Source organism: Pseudochaenichthys georgianus, chromosome 10 (genome assembly GCF_902827115.2).
Source record: "Pseudochaenichthys georgianus chromosome 10, fPseGeo1.2, whole genome shotgun sequence".
NCBI classification, from domain to species: Eukaryota; Metazoa; Chordata; class Actinopteri; order Perciformes; family Channichthyidae; genus Pseudochaenichthys; species Pseudochaenichthys georgianus.
This window is the reverse complement of record NC_047512.1, coordinates 9,799,398-9,821,760: the sequence shown is the minus strand read 5'-3', so window position 1 is coordinate 9,821,760 and position 22,363 is coordinate 9,799,398. Positions and strand designations below refer to the sequence as shown.

The 22,363-nt window shown below is 40.5% G+C and overlaps 1 protein-coding gene across 1 annotated transcript; it reads right to left on the bottom strand.

Moving 5' to 3' along the window:
• Window positions 1-190: 190 nt before the first annotated feature.
• gpm6aa (glycoprotein M6Aa) lies at window positions 191-18,244 on the bottom strand. The gene is made up of 8 exons (XM_034093748.2): window positions 17,967-18,244; window positions 17,822-17,868; window positions 6,660-6,852; window positions 6,330-6,486; window positions 4,621-4,774; window positions 3,852-3,928; window positions 3,283-3,348; window positions 191-2,215 (listed from the first exon to the last, which is right to left on the bottom strand). The coding sequence occupies exons 1-8, from the start codon at window positions 18,212-18,214 to the stop codon at window positions 2,063-2,065; spliced, it is 1,095 nt and encodes a 364-aa protein (XP_033949639.1). The 5' UTR covers window positions 18,215-18,244; the 3' UTR covers window positions 191-2,062.
• Between the last annotated feature and the right edge of the window lie 4,119 nt (window positions 18,245-22,363).

The window sequence follows — 22,363 nt, the reverse complement described above, 5'->3', positions numbered from 1 at the left end:
GTACTCATCTCTCAGTCTTCACTTTTGGCTGCCAACGCTTTATAGTAATTGACTCAGAGGATTTCATCGGACAGGTAATAACAGTGATATATGGCTCATACAGTATGGTTGCTATTACAAAACTCTACTACCAGGACTACCAAGTGATTTTAACCTAAACATAACACAAAATGGACCCAAGACACAAGAGTATTTATCAACAAGTACACAAGTGAGTTTTATTAATGCAAGCAAATTTGATCATACAGGTCAAATAAGCCACTTCAAGCTGATGGCACATGAATGTACAAAACATATTCAATTTAAAGCTTGCTACTAAGTATTCGTAGTGAAAGTACAAAAGACTAATACGAGGAGAAAGCTGAAAGCATTTATCAGATCATTACAGAGTAAGCAATGTTGGTACAAGTATTAGTTTTAAGACATGGTTGAGAGCTCATCACAAACTAAATAGACACAACTCAAAGACTACAGTCTCTAATATCAGTAGCATAACGCGGTAAGCGTGGGAAGTTTAGTACTGCACATATAAACAAAGGGTTGATCCAGCAAGACAGTCATAAGTGTAAAAATAAAGAAGCAGAGTAAAGTCACTTTTGAGTCATTAAGACTATATTAATGCATGTCCATGCCACAAAAAACATCTAAATTCACAGTCTTTACTAACAGTACAGTTATCCAACTTTGAGTTGAACACCAATGCGCTTACATCTAGAGAGAGCACAGAAATGGTCAAATAAGTGCATGAAACTAGCTTTAAGGAATACCGACAAAAACAGGGTTTGCCAGGCGATGAACTGACAAGCCACCTTTGCAGTGGTATGGCATCAGGATGTGTAAGCAATACAGTTACTGTCATGAACAAAATTACTGTGACACACACTTTTCTCACGTCTGACGATTCACCAAGGAGTGCCATTACACCAACAACTGTCAGCGTTTATTTTCTATTGAGACAGAAAGATGCAGAGTGGAATGACCCACAGTGACCTCCATATTCTCACATGAATTGTCCTTAAATGTCAGTGCTTAACATATAGGAATGATTTGATATATTAGTATATACATTGCAGAGTTCTGCAGGAGTTTTGTATTCATAAAGTTCCACTTTAAAGAAATAAAATAGGGCTTATGAAAGTATGTTTGCATGTGCTTTTGTGGCTCGTGATACGACACAATGGAATCCTTCACAGTCCTAAAATACATTTAATTGGCAAGATTATAATAAAATTACCAATTATTTATCTTAATTGACTTATCACTTCTTTGATATCAATTAAAGTCATTGTTTCCTGTTTAACAGGATTGGCACATCTAGCAACTACTTGCTTTTCTCGAGATTTGGTATTTATTCTTGTGTTGTCTTGTTATGGTATAACTTCAAATAGAAAAACTGATTGAATTACTTTCATGTTAAAGTGGTTTTGATCCCTGGGAATACAAAGGCTTATGATGCTTTATGGTTGCGTTGTGACATTTAAAACATTTCCAAAACTAACCACCCATTCACATACAGTACATTGTTTTTGAACATGAAATCTCCAGACACACGACACGAGAAATGTGCTTGAAAACCCTTATAAGCCCCTGTTGACCCCTCGAAAATAAGCAAAAATAAATTATGCATGAGAGCAAAATGACACGTAGCATCAAATAAAAAAATAAGAAAAATAAAACAACTGTACGCAAATTATTCAAAGTAAAAAAGAAAGAAATACTACTGCTAACTCTGATTCTACAAACTACACTATAGTTACTATCAGCACTAAACAACTTCTATCATCAAGAATTATATAACTGCCATAATGATAATCATAACACCATCCATGAGAGAGGTAAAGGGGCTTTTTTTTCATCTGAAATGCTGTTTGTGACTGGGGAGGTTTGTGTGACGTTTCCCCCCAGACCACATTGTCATATGACGCACCAGTGACATCAGCAGTGGCGAGGGCCCTAGGCGCCATCCGCCCCCCCTCGGGAGGGGATGGTAGAGAGAGACAGATAGAAAGACAGAGGAGAGAGAGAGGGAGAGAGGCCGGGTGGCAGGGCCTCACGCTGGTCTTTATGTGTAGGCGTTCAGACGCTCCTTGGAGCGCGTGGAGTGGATGTCGTGGAGCTCCTGCTCCTCCTTCGACTTGATGTCCTCGTACTTCTGCATTCGGCAGGCGTCCTTCACGTAGGCCCAGTTGGCAGACAGCACCATCAAGTAGTGGATCTGTGAGGTGTTGAAAAGGATGAAGCGTGACACGAATGCAAAACACATTTTTGAAAATCCCAGAAGATCTGCCTTTTATGCTTTGTAGGTTCACACATACAAGGAATTTGTTTCAGTATATAATGGTGCATACATAGGCAGAGTAAGAGTTATGAAAGAGGAACAAATATAGAACAACGTTTCCAAAGATCCAGCAGGTGGCAGCATAATGCAAAATGTCTTCGACTTGTTACCATGGCAGCTAAGAATATAATGAATGTATTGTTCTTTAATGAGCGAGGTTGTAACACTGATTTCCTTTTCACAAGCAATGACAGTTGTATAGCTGCTCTGCTCTTTGTTTGCGACCATTTAGCAAGATTAAAACACTTTTTATGTTTTCATCCCTGATTGTGTTTTTGGCTTTGAAGCTGTTTTGAGGGCAGCTCATTCTTCCAATGTGTCGTCGTGTCTGTCGAGATGGATTTTCTCATCATTGTCCACAGATTGGAAAAAAAACTAGTTTGTACAGAAAATGGTCGTGCCACAATTTGCAGCATCATCTGCGAATAACAAACACTTTCTGTTTCTCAGAAAATGGCTCCTCACAAATTACTGAGTGATGTTTCCAACTATCTCAGAGCCTTTCTTCTCCCTGTTTCCATGACAACGGCCATGACATGCCTGGCGCCTCTGAAAGAGGGAGGGATACAAACCCTGTCTTTTTCACTGCGCCAAAATGCCTTCTCTCCCATCTACAGCTATTCTCTCTCAGGCAAACACAACACAGGCGCGCCGTCAGGCAGCCACAACAAAACACAGCCACATCATTTTCCCACAATTAAAAAAACAGTTAACTCCTACCGACCTACGCCTGTCGAAATGACATGCTGACACCAAATAGGATTATAACAGCGCTACATTATTTTCAAAATATATGAATAAAAGCCAAGGTGCAATCTTTGCATACGCATTTAAAAATATATTTCTTAGAATATATTATTTTATGTGGCTGATTTTAAAGATTTAAGATGTTTTGAATTGCGTTTCGTATTTTTCATCCCTTGAGAGATGTATGGGTGTCTCACCATAGCAATAACAGCCGCTCCTGCTCCAGCGAGGGCGCAGATGAACAGGTGGAAAGTCATGTCCAGCTGTAGCAAAAACAAATCACAGCACATATTACTCTTCAAGCATTACTGAACGTGTCAGCCAATGGAAATCATCTCTGTAATTGTGCTCGTAAACGTTCACTTAATTCTGTTTTCTATCCACAGACATGTGATTATTACAGATTTACAATGCAATATGCATGTGTTACTACAGGCAAGGAAATGGCTCCTTTGGTGCCTCTGAGCAGCTCCACCAGAGTAGATAAATACAGTGCCTTGTTCAAGGGCAAATTGGCAGTGTTTTTTGTGTGTGAATTAGTGTGTGTTTAATGTGTCAGTGTGCGGAGCAGCAGATGTGTTGATCACTGCCCAACTGCTCAGCTGTTGTTTGTATTCAAACTGGCATACTGCTCATTATCACTTGTCTAATGTTTATGACATCTTACAGTAGGCCTATTTATCAATTATGTATTAGCATCATTTTAAATGTATGTTATCACAAGTAATATCTACCATTTTTAGATATTTGTATATTTATACTTTACCTCATTTGATTCACACATCTTGTAGAATTTCTCAGATCCAGCACACACAGTTTTTGCCTCATTAATTGGCACAATACCTGAAATAAGACACAAAGCATGAATGGAAACTAGTGTGCTACTAGTGTGCTACTAGTGTGCTACTATTGGGAAAAAAGAACAGTCAACAACAACAGGTGCAAGAAGTGCCAAAATGTTCATACTGTATGATGAACTCATAAGAAAGACATAATGCAGTCAATGTCCCGCACAGGCAAAGCACAGGCCTATATTCTGATGGTGGCAGCTGAAATGGTTGTTGACACAGAGGCGTGTTCGTATCAGCCAGTGGCTAATGGGCTGAAAAATGTGGCACTAATTAAAAATAATGAGACAGCCATATAAGCTACTGATGTGATGGTCCTTCATCCCAGCTTAACATAACGTTATTCTGGATCATTAAAGTTTACAGGATAGTAATTTGTGCAGTAACACTGGGTCCAACATAATGTAGATTTAAAAATGGGGACGTAATCTTAGGATTGGGTCATTTACAGTTTTTCATTTCAATTATCCAGAGTCTTAAAAGTAAAATTATCCATTTGAAAAGGAGATTAATCAACTATGGGGAATACTTCACGTTAAATAAGCGTTAACGTCTAGAAAAAGAGTTGGGAAAGAAAAACGTCCCCAAGAAGCTGAAAGAATGGCAGCAATTCAGACAGCACACAACACAGACAAGAGGTGTTCAGCAGTGGAGGTGAAGACATGGAGACAGAATATTCATCCTTACCATACTGGCGTGGGTCCAGGCAGAGTGTGGCCCCCTCCAGAGTGGTAGCATTTTGGCAAATATTCCAGATGTTGAAATAAATAAAGACTGGGAGGGAGGTGAAAGCAGTCACTCCGAGCCAAGCCAGCATGAAGATGTATGTCAGCATGATGAACTGCAATGGCGACAGAGGAGCACACGTCACATTTAGGTACTGTTTTCAACAACGAATGTAATATATCCTAGATTTAATATTCTATATTTGTGAAATGGTTTCAAATGAGTCCGATGTCGCCTATATTGCACAGTTGGTTCCAGGACATTTTGGGGGATTTCAATAATGTGTTGTGTCCTGTCAGCTTTTGGGTTATAAGGTGTTCCCACTTGCTCATTTCATCCAACTAGCGTTATTTTGTTTTTGGCATGGGCAAAAGATTAGTGAATACAAAGTGAATGACCGCAGTGACCACAAATACCCCAGCATGGCTCATTTCCTCTGCCTCCCTGTGGAGCGTCAGATTTACGAAGCAATTACATCCCAAAGATAATCTTATTAGGATTGCTGCAGGCTCTCTAATACGCCATATAAGAACGTTTCAAATGCTTTATTGTCATGTCAGTATAATATAATTACTTTTTTGTATAATTTCAGAGCAGTTCAGCGGCATGTGACACATTATGGGTATTCATAATTTATTCTTTGAAATGATCTACATAGGCACATGCAAATTAACACATTATTTAATGCACAGACGCTTTAGCCTACAATATATTTGCTGCTTTACAAGACGGCTGCATTCCTACATTTTCTACACATAAAGTTGACTTGAAATGAGCTAAAAACCATTATAATTAATCAACATTTCACGTTACCCAATAACAATGCCTATACTGGGTTCTGTTAAATATTGCTCTACTTTTGATTAAAATTGATTTGTGTCTAACCAATACAAAAATAGCTGGACAAATAGCATTGTGTTTGCCACGATAGATAAAGACCTACTTCAAGTATTACTCCCTGGATGTGACCTGATATCAGAGGTGGGAAGTAATGGAGTACAAATACTTTGTAACTGTACTTAAGTAAATGTTTCTGGTATCAGTACTTTAATCCACTACTTATTTTTCTGACGACTTTTTACTTTTACTCCTTACATTTTGAACACAAATACCTGTACTTTCTACTTCTTACATTTTCCAAACAGGCTGGTTCCTTTAGCTTGAATGTGTGTTTGGTGGCATAATCATTATTATTTAGAGTCATTGCGTGCCTATTGATTTGAACACGATCCGTGTATCCATCATTTCCTGGTCTTCTCTAAAGAAGAGGGACCAATGAAAACGTTGTCATGTTGCCGTTGTTCAGCATGGAAACATTCATTAGCTAACAATGACATTATGGTTCCGTTAATATAAAGGGAGGTCAGGTACTCTTTAAAGCAGCTGCTAGTTATGGGTACTTTTTACTTAAGTACATTTCGAAGGCAGTACGTACTTCTTTACTTTTACTTGAGTAAAGAAGTTTAGTCAGTACTTCTACTTTTACCAGAATATTTTTAAACACGAGTATCTGTACTTCTACTTGAGCAAATGATGTGTGTACTTTTGCCAGTTAAGATTACTTAAGTGATTCCTTGAAATAGAAGCTTATGTACAAAAAAATACATTATTATAGCAACTAACTGCAGAAACAAAATAACTCTTAATTGACCCTGAAAGGCGTGTCTTACCCAAGCGCTGACACAGCGTCCACAGGTGGTGATCTTGAAGTCTCCATACAGGTCTTTGATGGCTCCACTGGTGAAGAAGCCTTCCACCATCAGCAGGATGCCGTAGACGAAGAAAGCCGAAGCAATGCCGTAGATCACATACTTGATAATGTCAATCCTGGAGAATGAACAGAGAAGCACTGAAAACATCCACAACAACACAATGTTACATTTTGATAATGACTACATAAGATGTCTGAATTTGGAGACTTGGTAGGGTATGGAAAGTGTAGTGCAGGGCGAGTTGTTTTTCTTTAACACCTAAGTCCAGGAAGTTCTTTTCCCACTTACATGGTGAAGACATCCAGTGCATCCACAGGGCTCCGCACCACCTCAAAGTAGTTCTGGAGGATGGTGACGGTGCCGGACAGGGCCTCATGTCCGCAGCCGCAGAACAGAGCCACGCCCGCGTAGAGCAAGATGGTGGCTATGAGAGATGGGTACGGGATCCCACCCAGGCATTTGATGCAGCATTCAAGGCATCCTATAAACACAGAGAGAAACACAAACAATCCACTTTTAGTCTGAATACTGAAAAGGGCCGTTAAACCATTACATAAAATACAGGATGAGTGGACATTTCTGTGCAGTGACACACACAAAGACAGGATTCTTACTATTTTGATGTATTTTAATAATTCAAGAATACCTTTTCTGGTGGGCAAGTACACTGTTCTGCCATTTACCTTTTGGAAATCTTAAATATTCAAGCCACAAAATGGAGTAAGACTGTATTGGCCATGTCTACTGTATCTATGCCGTGATCTTCACATTTGCCCATGTATTTTAGTTTGTTGCAGCAGATACGTTCTGTCAGTTGTTCAGCCCTACAGAGGATGCTGACATTTATTCACAACCCAAACCTCTGCCTGCGTTGTTCATAGACCTGACCTTTAACCCCATTCTTCTTTTGACCAAGCTTCCTGTCCCCGGGGGCCCTTAAGGTGACTAATCGCTGCTCGGCCCCAACTTCAATCTCCTGTCACACAGATTGCTCACAGAGAAGCCGAGTCTGTAAATACTAGCGCATGCGAGTGTGTCTGTATGAATTGCTTAGATGTATGAGTCTCCCTGTTGCGCCTGTGTGTTTGTGTGTATTAGTGTGTGTGTTTCGGGGCACTGGGGCCACCATTCGCCAGTAACAACAACAGTGGTGGATTTTATTTTCGTGTGGAAGCACCCTACAAAACCAGACTTTGCTGTGCATTGCAGTATATTAACCACACAAACACATTTGTTACAAAGCCCAGACTATTTTTAATCAATTTGTAATAATTAATTTAAAGCTGTACAATGGAGAGCTTCATCCTAAAAATGCACAATCTGAAGTAGTCAATGCATTCAATACATGTTCTTAAAATTGGCGCGTGATATAATTAATCTGCTTTTGCACGACTATCCTCGTTTATTAAAGCGCCGCCATGACGGCACATTCCGTTTTCATCGTCGTTGTTGTAGAGGTGATATTTAAGGATCGTACACCAGGGATGTTTTTAGCATCATCTCTTTTATGGTTATCCTGCTGTCTTCCCCTGAGTTACAAAGCAAGAGCCTGATCAAATACCGCCCCCCTCCCTCTCCCTCTCCCTCTCCCTCTCCCCCTCCCCTTCTCCTTCTCGTCCTCAACTCTCTGCTTCTGACTCTGATCCGAACCTGAGTGGAATACCAAGTAGCTCGTCCGCCTGCTGGGCTGCGCTCGCTCTCTGAAGCTTGGTGCAGCTCCCTCGCCCAGACTCGCCTAGATTTTCTGCATCCTCACTGATGTAATCCACTGCCAGACTGTAGCATGTCTATTCCTCCTCTATTTTCTACCTCTTTTGTCCAGGAAAGCTTTGCTGAGAAAGTATATATGTATATGATAATAAACTCGGCAATTAGATTCCTACCTGCTCAGCTACCGTTTTAATAAATACCACAGTTGAATAGTTAGTAATGTCTATTCAAACCATATTCTGTCCACTGTTTTTAGTGTCTATTTCTGGGGTGTTCTGGCCTCAGTTGTGCAGAGTAGGAAATATACCCAATGTATGCTAAGTGGATAGTTTAAAACAGGGGGAACACACCTGGATCGTTGTTTTTTTGTATGTGCTTTTCTAAGTAAAGGGTCGCTGTGACGGCAACTGTTTGCAACGTTTTGGTATCATCACCGCCTTGGTATTTCCCCATCACACCCACTCCCCTAACCCTGGGGACGGAACATCACCTGGCAAGGGACGTCAAGTTCAGGAGACACCTCACCTAGTGAAGGCTTTCACACTATCAGGTTCTGACGGGGCCATCTTGACATCCATTCTCAGGCGCCATCACACCAATTCACACCTTAAGTCATGTGACAACCTGCAGTCGGTTTGAACGGCAGGGATTCCTATCAGCCACGCTTGCCAGCCAATGCATTCACACATTTTAGACCAACGGCTAGTGTAATTGTTATAGTCAGAAGATAAAAGGAAAATTATAAATCCCCCAATGTATTGTCGGACATTTATCTCATACTTGCCTTGTCTGTGCAGTTTGTAGACGTTTCCTAAAACATTTGTTTACATTTCGCTTTAATCAAAGGTTGATTTACAGGTGTTGTCATTCAGCAGTAGCGTTAGGACTGACTGTGATCTTCTTTATTAACAATCTCTTTTCGATACATTGCTTTCTGATCTGTTGTCATAGTTGGTGAATTTGTGTACTCATATTTATATTTAAAATGTACTGTTGTCTTCCCCATTAAAAGACAACCCTGTCCCATTGAAAGACTGTATCCAGATGCATGATACAGTACCAATAGCTATTCTTTCAATATGTCGAGACTAAAAGTGATTCTGTCATCAGTCCTTCCCTCAGACTCATTATCCCGAGTTGCCGTATCAATTCCGGGAACAGGCAGTGACAGGATTTATTGATGCGGTGTTGTTTTCTGACAAGATAAGAGAGAGTGTCACATTTACCCAGCATGCTCTGGGTCAGTGTGCCTGTTTAAGCAAGTGTGAAAGATCAAACTGTCCGCTCATAAATACTGGGCACAACAGACAAGTGACTGGATGATTACATACCGAAGGGTGGTAGATATGTATTCCTTAATGTCCAATGGAAGTAATAACTGGTGGTTTTAGGGTTAGGGGTTGTTGTTGAAATAAGATACATTTTCTTTTACAAATCACCTAAAGTCGCATCAGTTAAAGGTGGGGTAGGTAAGTTTGAGAAACCGGCTCGAGATCGCTAGAATTTGAAAATACACAACCGGAGAAAATCTGCCACTTCCTCACAGAGCCCCTCCTCCAACACACACGAACGCGCACATGACCAATGAGGGCACGAGATAGGTTTGTGCCCCGATGGAAGGCTGACAGGCAGGTAGGCCATCCTGGTTGTACTTTTTACAGTATTACGGCTTCTACAGATGAATTTTTGTTATGGATTTTTTGTCAAAGCACTTAAGATATTCATTGCTATCGGGATGTTAAGAGCATTCCATGGAATATAACAAAAAGTGTATCTCGAGCCGGTTTCTGAAACTTACCTACCCCACCTTTAATACAACATTGCTTTGTAAGCAAGCTGTTATCATTTGTTATCACCCCATCTTGAGTCATGCTGGTTACATGTGGTGCTGTAGATGTTCGGAGTCTGTGCATGGAGGAAGATGAGGAGTAATATGAATGATTTATATCGTGGCCTCAATCAAGGTTTATTACGTCTGCATTATTTACATTTGGGCAGACAAATTAAACCAGTTGAAGCTGGCATTTGCTGTTCTGTATTTTAAATATATATTATACTTCTCCCTGATGTACAGCAGCGCCAGTCAAATGAATAGTCAGTCAGAGGCATTAACAATAGTTTGCGAGCAACAACAACATAAGTAATATTGTGAATGTACTGAATGTTGTTTCCATGGAAACAGTTACAGGATGTGATGGGAGCAGAAGTGAGTGGATGTAACAAGAGTTATGTTTTATTGATTGTCTGCTTTTAATTTGGTGGGGGGAACTTATCGGATCCGATGGAGAGAAGTGTATTTGGAAAGGAAATTCCTTACGTCTGAATAGTAAATATTATATTATGGTCTAGACTCTAGAGCAGGGGTGTCAAACTCAATTTTGTCGCGGGCCACATCAGCATTATGGTTGCACTCAAAGGGCCGGTTGTAACTATATAAAATATACATATATATAAATATATAATATATATAAAATAATGTGTTATATTACATTATTGCCTCTGAATTGGATTATTATCGGATAGGATAATGACTTAGTAATTAACTACGTCTGAAAGCAAATAATTGCAAGTCTCTTCAGTGCCACGTCACAAAACGAGATGCATTGTGGGACATGTAGTTTATGGGCAACCTGATTCTGTAAAGCGGCATTTAATCATATAATAAACGTATTACATTCTTTGCAAGCTCTTGCGGGGCCACATAAAATGAAGTCGCGGGCCGGATGTGGCCCCCGGGCCTTGAGTTTGACACCCCTGCTCTAGAGGAAATACATATAGAGTCTAGAGTTGGATATTCACTCAAGGCATTTCACTCAGTATTGTGTTCTCTGTTTCACAGTTATTGGAGGATAATTAAAACGGGACCATGCTATTTGCGTTATGGCTGTTATGATACAGTGTTTGATTAATGCAGCGAGGACTTGTGTTAGCCTCCTCTCATACCAGCACATCCTCTCATTTCCTCCCCGTAACTATCCATTGATCTTAACTGTCTGCAGATCAAGCCTGTGGAAGTCTGCGAGTGATGGGGCGATGGCGAGTCGGAGAGCTTGGAGATGCTTGATCCATAATTTAGAAGTGGCACAGTGCAGCAGAGCACATTCATTATTCATGCCTTCTGCTTAGCCCAGCATTACCTGGAGGAAAATAAAAGAACCCCTGCTTGAAGAGGAGTTGCATGTATTTCAATTGATCCAGATCACAGGTGTAGCACTGCTCGTCTTTTAGAGACCTGACACACTGCAAGTCAAGTTGGGTATTTTTTGTTATTAATAAATGTTTTCATTGCAGAATAGGCAAATTGCTTATTAGGTTTTAGATATGTTATCCTACATATACAAAAAAAGGAAAAAAGACTACACGACCCCAAACACAGAGGTCCAATCAACATAAGGCATCTCCCTAATACAAAGGGAAAGGATGGACCCCTCCCGAGGCCCCTCCCACCCCCAACTTCTCCTCCATCTGTCAGTGTCATATCCGACAGGCAAAAGGGATACACACACACACACACACACACACACACACACACACACACACACACACACACACACACACACACACTCTCACTGACCCAGGCAACGCATGAGGTTATCCTTAAATAACGCTTGGAGCTTTATGACGTGCTCCAAAGAAAACATGACTCTGACATCCGGGAGACAGTTGGGGTTAATTAACGAAGGACGTCCTGCCCAAATAAATATGTTTGTTTGTATTAATAATTGCAATATGTTGCTAGATTTTCTTTCCACGTTTTACTAAAAGTGATCAGTTGCCTTAGATGTGTACGTTTCCTGAGCTTTTTACCAATTCACAGCAGGTCTGCCACAAACATTTATTTTATTTTGTTATAAACAAACAGCCAGACAGCAGTTGGCAAACAAATTAGGATGACAACAATGTGGTTAGAGTCCGACAGGATAAAAAGACAAAACAAAAAATAAATGAAAGCAAACACAAAATGGACTGCAGGTCTGGTTAAGTGTCTACGGATTTAAGCAGTCAATATAGTTATTGTAATTTTTTGGTTTTCACACTTCAGTAATTCATCTTCACAATTCGTTACGTATGAGACATTTCATGTTCAATCATTGCAATTTCAATGATGTACTGTATACACACAGTGTCAGTTAATAACACTTTTTGGCCTATCAGTATTGTGTTAATCCTAAATGACCCTTTAATAGTTTATTTGTAACACAGCAGTGGAGATTAAAATGACAGACTGCCAAAACAGTTTTTCAGTTGCTGTAGCTGAGTTAAGTAACAAAAGTGATTTTCACTATACCTTAGCTTCGTTTGGCCCAATGGCAACGCGCTTAATATTCCTAGAACTGTCACTTTTCATCCCAATGCAGGCTGAGATTAGGACCCGATTAAATGCAATAATACTTTCTGACTTGGATTACCCATGTGTTTTTAATTTAATTTAGTATTATTTATTATCCTTTATTTTATTTTACTAATTTGACAGATATATCCCTTGACATAAGTGCTATTCTGCAGTTAGCAGAATTAACTAATAATAATAGCATTTTAAAGATGCTATTGTCCCATATGTCTTTGTTGATGCATCCCTAATTAAAATGGATCTTTCCTTTTCATAGAACATATGCTGTATGTTGATGTAGTTAAAGCCACAGAGACAATAAATAAGCTGCTGCGTTAGAGGAGGAAATGAAAAAAGTGATCTAATATTCTGTCTGCCACATGTTGACTTACAACACATTACATCTAATCAGACTCCATTTTTGCACATTTAACTAGCAGTTATTAGTTCATTGTTACCAGAGGAGTTTTGAATGGGGGTGGGGTGGCAGTGAGCCTGGACCTAGAGAGAGAGAGAGCGAGGGAGGGGCGGGGCGGGGCGGGGCGGGGGGGGGGGGGAGAGATCTCAGAGGGGGGATGGTGTGTCTGTGTCAGTCTGAGAGTAATGGGTGAATACATGTCTCGTTGCTTTCCTATATTTAATGCGCAGCCCCCCCTTCCCCTGGAGCGAGCAGGTTTTCTTTCCAGCTCCCGCACGCCCCCATCTCCTCTGCGCATGTTTAATCAACCAGTATGGTTGCCATGTCAACCGCAGCGCAAAATCTGGGAATATACCGGGTACTTCAGAGCTATGACCCAGTTACTGTATGTCAACACATTCAGTGGGACAATAGTGACTGAGACACATTACACAGATAACCCCTCTGGGTGAGAGGACGTTGCAGGCCAGGTCTAAAAGCTCCACCACTGATTTCCGCTCTTTCCTTTTCCCTCAGAGATGGAGAGCCTGCGTGACTGCAGAGCAGCGGAGAGTCTTTTGTCTGGGCTGACTCCAGGAACCGAGGGGCAAATGTCAAAAACTCTAGAGAAGAGGCGAGGGGTGTTTTTTTTTTTAAAGCTGGGTGAATTCAGCTTGTTTTGATTGCCTACATTTTAGACGGTAAGCACCAATGGGTGCTAGGGATTTAAGTCCTGACTCCTAAACAAAAGAACATACTAATAGCTTGTCTTTGCTTCATGATTAAAACAAAAGAAAACAACAAAATGCATTTGACTTTGAGCCACCTAAATATCTAAGCTTGATCCACATGTCTTTCTCTTTTTCCATATGTTGTGTCTTTCCTATAGGAAACAATGACAACAAAAAGTATTGGCTAAACCATTCCTCAACATATACATATCTTTATCATATCGCTTTGACTTTAGTATATCATCATTGCAAGAAGCCAGTAGAGCTCATCAAGCATGCAGTCAAACTGTATTCTTTTGACAGCATGCTTGAAAACGATTAGGAAAAACCCCTCAAAGGTTTCCACTAATTGCTCCAACACATTTTATAGGACCAATTGGTGGATTTCCCTGGAATTATTTGGGGTCGGGAAGTTTAGGATTCAGAACAATGCGTGGGGGAGGGAGGGAGGGAGATGGGAACTATTAGGTACTGTAGCATGACACACTCACTGAGCAATGATACTGCACTGTGAGTTGATATGATGTCAGAGTGGTGGAGCCTGGGCAAGCAGCATTCAGGCCATCGAGAGACACTCTATTGAAGTGTTTGCCAATTTAATTGTCCAGTGTGAGAAGCTTTTTAAAGCGAGGTGAACACCCCACTGACAAGAAGACATTTGGAAATGAAGGAATCCATTCATGAATGTTGTTCATAAAAAGATAATGAATGATATACCTTATTATTTTCCCTTTTATCCCGTTAAATGAAGAATGAAGAGTAGTCCTTTATGCAGTCTAGCCACAGCAGCTATATTCTAAGCAGCCTCTGGGGAATTCACTCCGCTTTAATCTCAATGCAAATGTGACATTTACAATTGGAGCTTTTAATTCAAAGTGCATGAAACTCGGTGAACCATTACTAATTGCAGCGTAACTGAAACAACTTCTGTAATATCATTCTGCTGCTGTGTTCAAGCCGTGTTGTTTGAACATTTCTGTTAATAACTTCTCGTCATGTTGCCAAGTTAATATCCTGATCACACTGATCAAACAGAAGGACAAGCAGAGCCTTGCAGAGTCGATTGTTGGCGCAGGAAACGCTAACAGGTGCGCCGTTCCCAGCGTTTCCACTCGGCGACAATTCACAACACCAGCGTGAACAATCTCCAGAATGTTCCTGGTGTATTCCTGAAAGGTATTATCGAATTTGAGGTTATTTGCAGAGTGACTCGGAAAGTCACTTCAGCTCAGTGTGTAGAGTAATGGAAACGTGCCTTTTTCCACCATAGGGTGTTGGTTTGCTTCCTGTTGCTGATTAAGCCCCTGTGGCACACAGTGTGCACAGCTACTTTTGGCGAGCAGCTGAAGTGAGCAGTGCCCACCTGGTGCATCTGACACATAATCTGAGATTTGCAGCCTCAGAATGGCATCAGCGTGCTGCGAGTGCACTCATTGACACCTACGCCTTTTTTGTGTTGAAGTGATCTATTTGCGGTTTATTTACCGTGCATTTTCACCAACAACATACTACATTTTCTTTTCACAGTGGGGCATAAATGTCTAATAAATTGTAAACCCACCACATAATTGGCCATAAAGCCCCCGGTAAATGTCAAGGGACAATGGCCCTCTCTTAGGTAAACAATGTTGCGTGACTTTTATACGCTTTTCCGTTTGTAATGGCTGAACAACCAATGTTGTTATAGTGCTTGTGTTTGAGAGATGTTTTGCTGTGAGCAATGTTCGCTTGAATGTCCAACCTTTTGACTTGCTTTTCGATGGACTTTAGCTTTCTTTGGGCCTCATCAAAGCAACATAAGCCAGGATGATTTGTTCCGGTTTTCTCACACTTGTTTATGTTCCTAATTATGTGACTTTTAAAGCTGGTTAACCTCTCCTTATAATGAGTAGTGATCCCTCCAAACGATTGGATGATTGGCATTAAATCATAGTGACATGGAACGAAGCCTGACAGGGTGGCTTTATTGTTCATCATGCTTCATCTGAGCAATCATTTCACTCATCTGTTGACTTCAGTTACCAGGAACGGAGCTGACGGTTCTCAAGTCCCACATGGTGAGGTGATCAGTGAGCCCTGGTGCCTTGTTCGAACATCTAACATGTCTGTCTCTCATTGAGCCATGCTTTATCGACCAAAGAGATCTCCTGAAATGTCATGATCGTATTGCTTCCTGGTACAAAATGAGGCCCTGTCTATAAATCTACTAAGCCCTCATTTTTCACCCACAGGGGGAAAAAGCATGACGCCCAAAACCCAGTGAAATCTTGTCAGATGATTTTTTTTTTAAATATATTTTGCAAATCTAATTGTCCCAAAGTCTTTTTTGTTGTTGTTTATGTCGAGTTAGATATTTGCTTACTTTAAGTGCCGAAAAACAAACTTTAAATGTTATCTAAAATGGAGTATGTATCTCACCGTGTCATCTACGGTTTTAGCTGGCGTTATGAACATTTGAATTAGTTCAACTTTGGGATGTTCCTTTAAGCATATTACACATTGTAACTCAGAATATTTTTATAATTAATTATTCAAAATAAAACAATTATTTTAACTGGTCCTTTCTGAAGTTTTGAATTGTTTACACAATAGTATGTATGTCAACGATATTATAGAAAAAGTTGGATGCAAGTCACTTAAGTTACTCAAGAAAACAAATAAAGAAATGTCCTAACATGTAGGCATACATTTCTGAGGACGTTTCTGAGCTAACAAGTTGGTGATTTTCCTTTTTAACAATTGTCAATGATGTTTACACAGAAGCATTATTATATGTATTTGGTTATTTTTCTTTTTTTTCCGTAAACATCTGACATTTTACTCTAAACCTTTTTTCTCTGTTTAAGTTCAAATCTCCAAGCGTACCTTTCTATCAATAATAGTTTATCAAGTGACAATGACGTTATCTGCAAAAAAGAAAACCGACGTTTCTCTTGTGCATCTCTGAAATGGTTCCTGCCGACCAACTATAAATCTACAGCCCTGTGCAATCTTCTAGATATTCAAAAGAGAAATGATTTCCAGCGACAGAGCTCGCCGTGTATGAGTGCGCACTAACTCTTTACAAACCTGAGCGTGGCCTCAATAAATGGACATGGCAAAGAGAGATGCATGCACAGCTTGCATGGCTGCATCTTTCAGTTGGCTGAGCATCTGTGTTAGTGGCCAAGACTGACAGATTTTGCTTTCTGAACAGTAATGCCTGAAAACACACCTAGTAATGGCGACCAAGAAGTAGCCTACTAGATGGAAATCTGTGAGGCTGGCGGTGCATGTGCCAAACATTACACATTGTCACAGCGACGTCATAAATGATCATGCAGCGATATTTTAAAGCGTATTAATCAATGGGAACAACTAACATATTATCACATATATTATCTCTCGTCCTCTGTACCTCTTTCTGTGTCTTCCTCCTACACTCTCAGACACAGTGACCTATTCCTCTATTCCTGTGTTACTGAAATGTCATCAGCAGGAGTGGGAGAGAAGAGAGAGAGAATAAATAATGACTACACTTGGCCACTGCCATGGCAACTGTTCCAGCTCATGTGTGTGTTGCGCCTGTGAGGTTTGGGGGGGGGAAGAAGAGAGGCGGGAGGGAAGAGCAACACAAACATGTGATGCCATGCCTGTCACATGAAGTGAACCTGAGAGGGAGTGGGCAGAGACAAAGGTGTGTTCCACAAAACATGACAACCGCATCCTGTCTGGGGTGGCTATAGAGGCAATAATGAAAATGTTGCTGCCCACATGAAAACGATGATATTCTCTTACTTTTGTGGCTTTCAACCATACTCTAAATCATTCATGCAGAGAAAAGGTGGTGGTGGTGTGTGTGTGAAGTAAAAATAGCAATTGCACAAAGAAAACACGAATGGCGAAAGGAAAGCCCTGCATCAAACCACTGCTGCAGGATGTCTGTGTGTTAGTACACAAAGGACAGGAGTGCACGCTGATGGATTATTGAGTGCAGGAGCTCTGTTTGGTTCTCTGTGTGTCCCTCTCAGTCGTCACGACAAGCATGAAAGCCTTATCAAGCAAACAAAGACAGTGCAACCCTCGCTGAAGCGGTTCACACCCCTCTCACTACCCCAACAGCACATATAGACGTGCACTCTTCAGTGGAGGGCTGACACTCAATGGACAAAGGAATTAGCACAAACAGCTGCTCTCCCTATTCATAAAGGGAAAGGCTAACATTTGTCTCTGCAGAGGCACCACTGAAAACACACCCAAGGCAGTTTAATGTAAGAACATCTCCAAAGAAACACTTTCTTACCTTTCTGGGTCTGCCCCTCATCCATGTCTTCTTCCATTGTGCTGATTCTGTTTTGCAAATCAACAAAAGTAAAAGAAAATCGGCAGGTTTAAAGCCTTATTTGTTTTTAAGGGGTATAGTCCACAAAGCACTTCACTCTCCTTGCCTCTGTCTCACTTCTCCACTTTCTCGAGATGTCCCTACTGAAGACCGAGATTGCCTGTCAGTTGTGGTTTCTGTCAAGCGTCCGGGGCGATGCGATGAATCACTGAGTCTTTGTGATGCTGTCCATTGCGAGCTGCCGTGGCAAGTGCTAAAACCCTCCTTGGTCCCTGGTGGAGGAGGAGGAGGAGGGGGGGGCAGGGGGGCTAGATGGAGCAGAGGGTGGTCTCTATGGTAGGCAGGAAAGCGCATGTGTGACGGGGGGTGCTGATTAAGAGGCAGGTGTGTGGAAAATGTCAAATCTAGAACACAGAGCCCAATTTTGGATTAGAAACTGAGCTGTGATTTGAGACCTTCTGACTGAGCCATGTTTAGACAGGGGTGTTCACCACTGTGGGTCATTGTTTATTGTGCAGCCCACCCTAAACACCCCTCGTTCTCGGACAGAATGTGTAAACCCATGTCCCCCCCCCCCTGCGGCAGTGACTCTACAGCATTAACTCCCCTTAAATAAAAGAGGGGGGACATCTGATTTTGAAATGGGATTCTCCTAATCGTATTAGTCGTACGGATTCAATTATACGATCGCCAAGGAGGTGTCTCTGGATTCCTATCCCGTTACTGCATGTGTGTTCACCGACGCTAAGAAAGAAGTTGCCCACTTTGGGTGATTTGAAGATTCTAACTCAAGGATTATGTGATGTACACTGGGTTGAGGTTTTACAGCTCATGGTTATGTAACTCCTTGGACAGCCAATGAAGTGCTACTTTTCCTAATTCCTAAAAACGTGCCATTTGTGGGAGGTACAATCCTCGATTATAGACCTGCAACATGTTTACACTGGACAAGAAGTCTTCCAGGTTACATTCCAAATTGAATATAATCTCCTGTCTGTCGAAGGTTTCTCGAGCAGCAAACAGTAGGACAGCTTCAGAGCTCGTTCACAGCTCGTTTGTATGACATGCAAAATGTCAGTATAGTGGGCTATCTGTCGTCAATCTAAAAAGTAAAATCTCAAAATCAGATCAGCCGAGTCGCCTGGAAACCGATCTTATGTAGGATCAAATAATTTTCTCTCTATCCAACGATCAAACTAAATATAGAACAACAACTTTTACATCCTCTCTTTTCACTCTTACTATTTTCTCCCTAAAATTCCCCAAATATCAGATTCCTTATGATGCTTAAAAAGCATACACGACTAGTACAATGGCATACATGATGGCTCTAAATAATTATCAAATGACTAGATACTAAACAACAAGAAAATGTATGGTGTTTTTTTTTCAAAAATATTTGAATCCAAATATTTTCTCCAACACTCATTGTTTTCTGAAATGTACAAGCCTTAGTTGAATACAATGTATATCAATATATCTGCCGGAGATTCAAGATTTGATTCTATTTTTAGAATGGTAACCTTGTAAATAGGAGCTTCAGGAACTTCAGGAACGTCGTACAATGAAAAAGACCCATGGCAAAAGAACAACTGTATCGACAAAGTGAGGGCTGGATAGAGGAATGGGAGCCACAGAGGAATAATTGGAAGATCGTTGAGGTACATTGCGCTGCTGTGAGATGAAATGTGCTGCATAAATAGGATCTGACTGGACCTGGAGTATGGGCAGATGGGTGAATGGATGGACGATCAGACAGGTGGATTAGATGAAACTTTAATGATCCCTGAGGGGACATTGAGCTTCTGCCGTAGCAGAGAACTGGAAAGAGGCCAGTAAAGAGGTCTGACAATGATATTGGTAAACACATTGCCTTGAATACATTGTAAATAATACAAGGATGGATTGGTGCGTGGTAAAAGAAACCTTAGGGACTGTTTGATGCCTGAAATGCTGTCCTAAAAAGGTAATAGATATGGTGGCATCCATTAGTTATCTTTTCCCTCTGCCTCAGCATCAATATTTCCACCCTGATTTAAAATAAACAACTTAATTGTAAGGCATATCTCCAGGAAATGCACCATCATTGTTGGCCTTTATGGTAATTATGCAGATTTAAAAAAATGAATATAATTATTTATTGATGCTAAAATGTAATGCCTTATTAATGTTTCATTGCTTAATGCAACATCTTTAATTAATAGTTACATTAGCCTTCTGTTGCATATTGTCCGACCAAATGGCACAACCTCCTGTGTCCACTAAGTACTTTACCTGATTAGTCTAATTTAGCAATCTGCGTAGCTCAACGTATCACCATGTCTGTTTGTTGGTGGCTGTTTTTTCGAATGGTCGTCAGTTGGTTGGCCCACCATTTCGATCCAGATCAAGCTAGCATCCCAGCATAGGAAAATTAGTCAAAAGTCGATTAACTCATTTTCCTCATTGGGTCTTATTCTTTTACTGTTTTATAAAGGTTAAGAATATGACAAATGGGCTACTGACGGAGCAACATATTTGACTAATTAAGCTTTCGTAGTATAGATTAACAGTGGTTTGCGTTTTTCAGCTAACACCAGTTACCAGATACACTTCTAACCTTGTATCTCTTACATTTTGTATGTATTATTTCATACATTTTGGTTTCCTGATCAACAAATGAAACCACAGGTAACAATGCAACATTTTGAATAAACTCCAAATGTAGTCGTCGTTAATCCACACACTTTGGAGTATAAAGGAAAAGATAAATATTGTATAAACAGTTCTATACATTTACTGTTTTGAGTTGGTCATTCTACTACAACGTGTAGTAGTAATAACCAACTAGATCACCAAATATGATATACTATAATGTCGTTGTTGTGAGTATTATAAGAAAAATAGGGCTGTTTTTCAGACCTTTTCTTTTGAAGCAAAATATATTTTACTCTCATTTGATGTAGTTTTTATACTTTTACGTAACCTTCTGTTGCCATTGCCCTTTCTATTGTGAGTCTAATAGTAGCAGCTTTGCTCTTAGTGAGGGAGAGTGGTGCAGTTTGCTTGCGTGTACAGCACATTGTGGTCTCTTGCTTTCACTGTACTGAGGGATGCAAGCCTTTCTGTTCATCTGCCTACTAACGTGATGAAGTCAGGTGGCTGGATTGTGTTGGGTTTACGGAGGCAGATGTTTATTTTCCCATGACAGTTAATTAAGAAATTGAAACTTAATTACAAGCCTTCTGTTTTCTCTTGGTACTGTTTTTCAATTTGGATTAAATCTTATTTTACACCAAAAATGTGGTCTTTCATCTTTAAAATTGCTTAAAAATGTTTGTAATGCATATGATAAAAAAACGAACGACTGTTATGAACAGGAGTCAGTGAAGTCTGAATTGAGTTTCAACCTAATAAATAATCTTTTAATATGTATTTGAATGGTATTGTTTGCATGTGGCACATACAAAAAAAAACTAAAACTCATTTGCACTTAATTATCTTTACTCTCCTGAGATTTGGAAAATGAACAACAACAGAGGCCAGCATCTTGTTGGTGACTTATGCTTTGCAACTTAATTGAAATTATGTAAATAATATATAAAAATAAGAATCTGACATGCACATGACTTTTCACACATTTCCTTGCGGCATGCAGACACACAAAGTGCCCCACCCTTGGCCTGGATAACATGGCCACACTAGCTTAGCATGGCTTTGTTAATAGGGGTGGGAGCTTTGCTGTGGGGGAATGGGGGAGGGCTTTTTTTCTGGGGGAATCCTTGGCTTACAAAGACTCACAATACCCCCTCCCCGGCTAGTCGTGTTCACGTCTGTGCTTCCAACAAGGCGTTGACCCCCCTCCCCCTGCTGCCTCCGCGCAAGAGCTTCTTTCCCACTGTGGGCACCGTGATGCCGATAGGAAAAATCAGCAGATGGTGAAACACTTTCTTAGGGCATATAAGGCGTGCCGCTTTCAGTTACCTGGCATGTCTTATTTTCATCGCACATGCTATCTGTGTTTTGTCCATAAAGTGTGTTTTCACCTTAACTGAATATGTTGACATGTTTTTGTGTATGTGCTGATTGAAATCCTACAGTCACTGCCTGTGCTCATGACCAACAGAAGGAGCCAAAGAAGCTCACAGTAAGCTTATTAATGTCTCCTGGTTGCTCTCCAGTATGGGCTTGCTAGTTGCCATAGCAACCAGGACCTAGATATTGTTCAGTAGAAAAGGCGTGTGGATGTAAAATAAATATAAACATCACCCTGTAACCCCGGCCTGTGCTTTTCATGTAAAGCAGCCCATCTCACTTATCATTATTCATGTTTACAGAACATTATTGTGCATTTAAGAAAAACGTGGCAGCCTAATCCGTAGCAGATTAGTCATTTTCATATTTATATTGTATCACTTGCTGCTGACCTCCTCATCTTCATTTTCAGTATAAACCAAATTCAGAATCAAATGAAGCTCCACGCTGAAAATCCAAATTCCGATGCTCATCTCCCAGCGCCTGCAG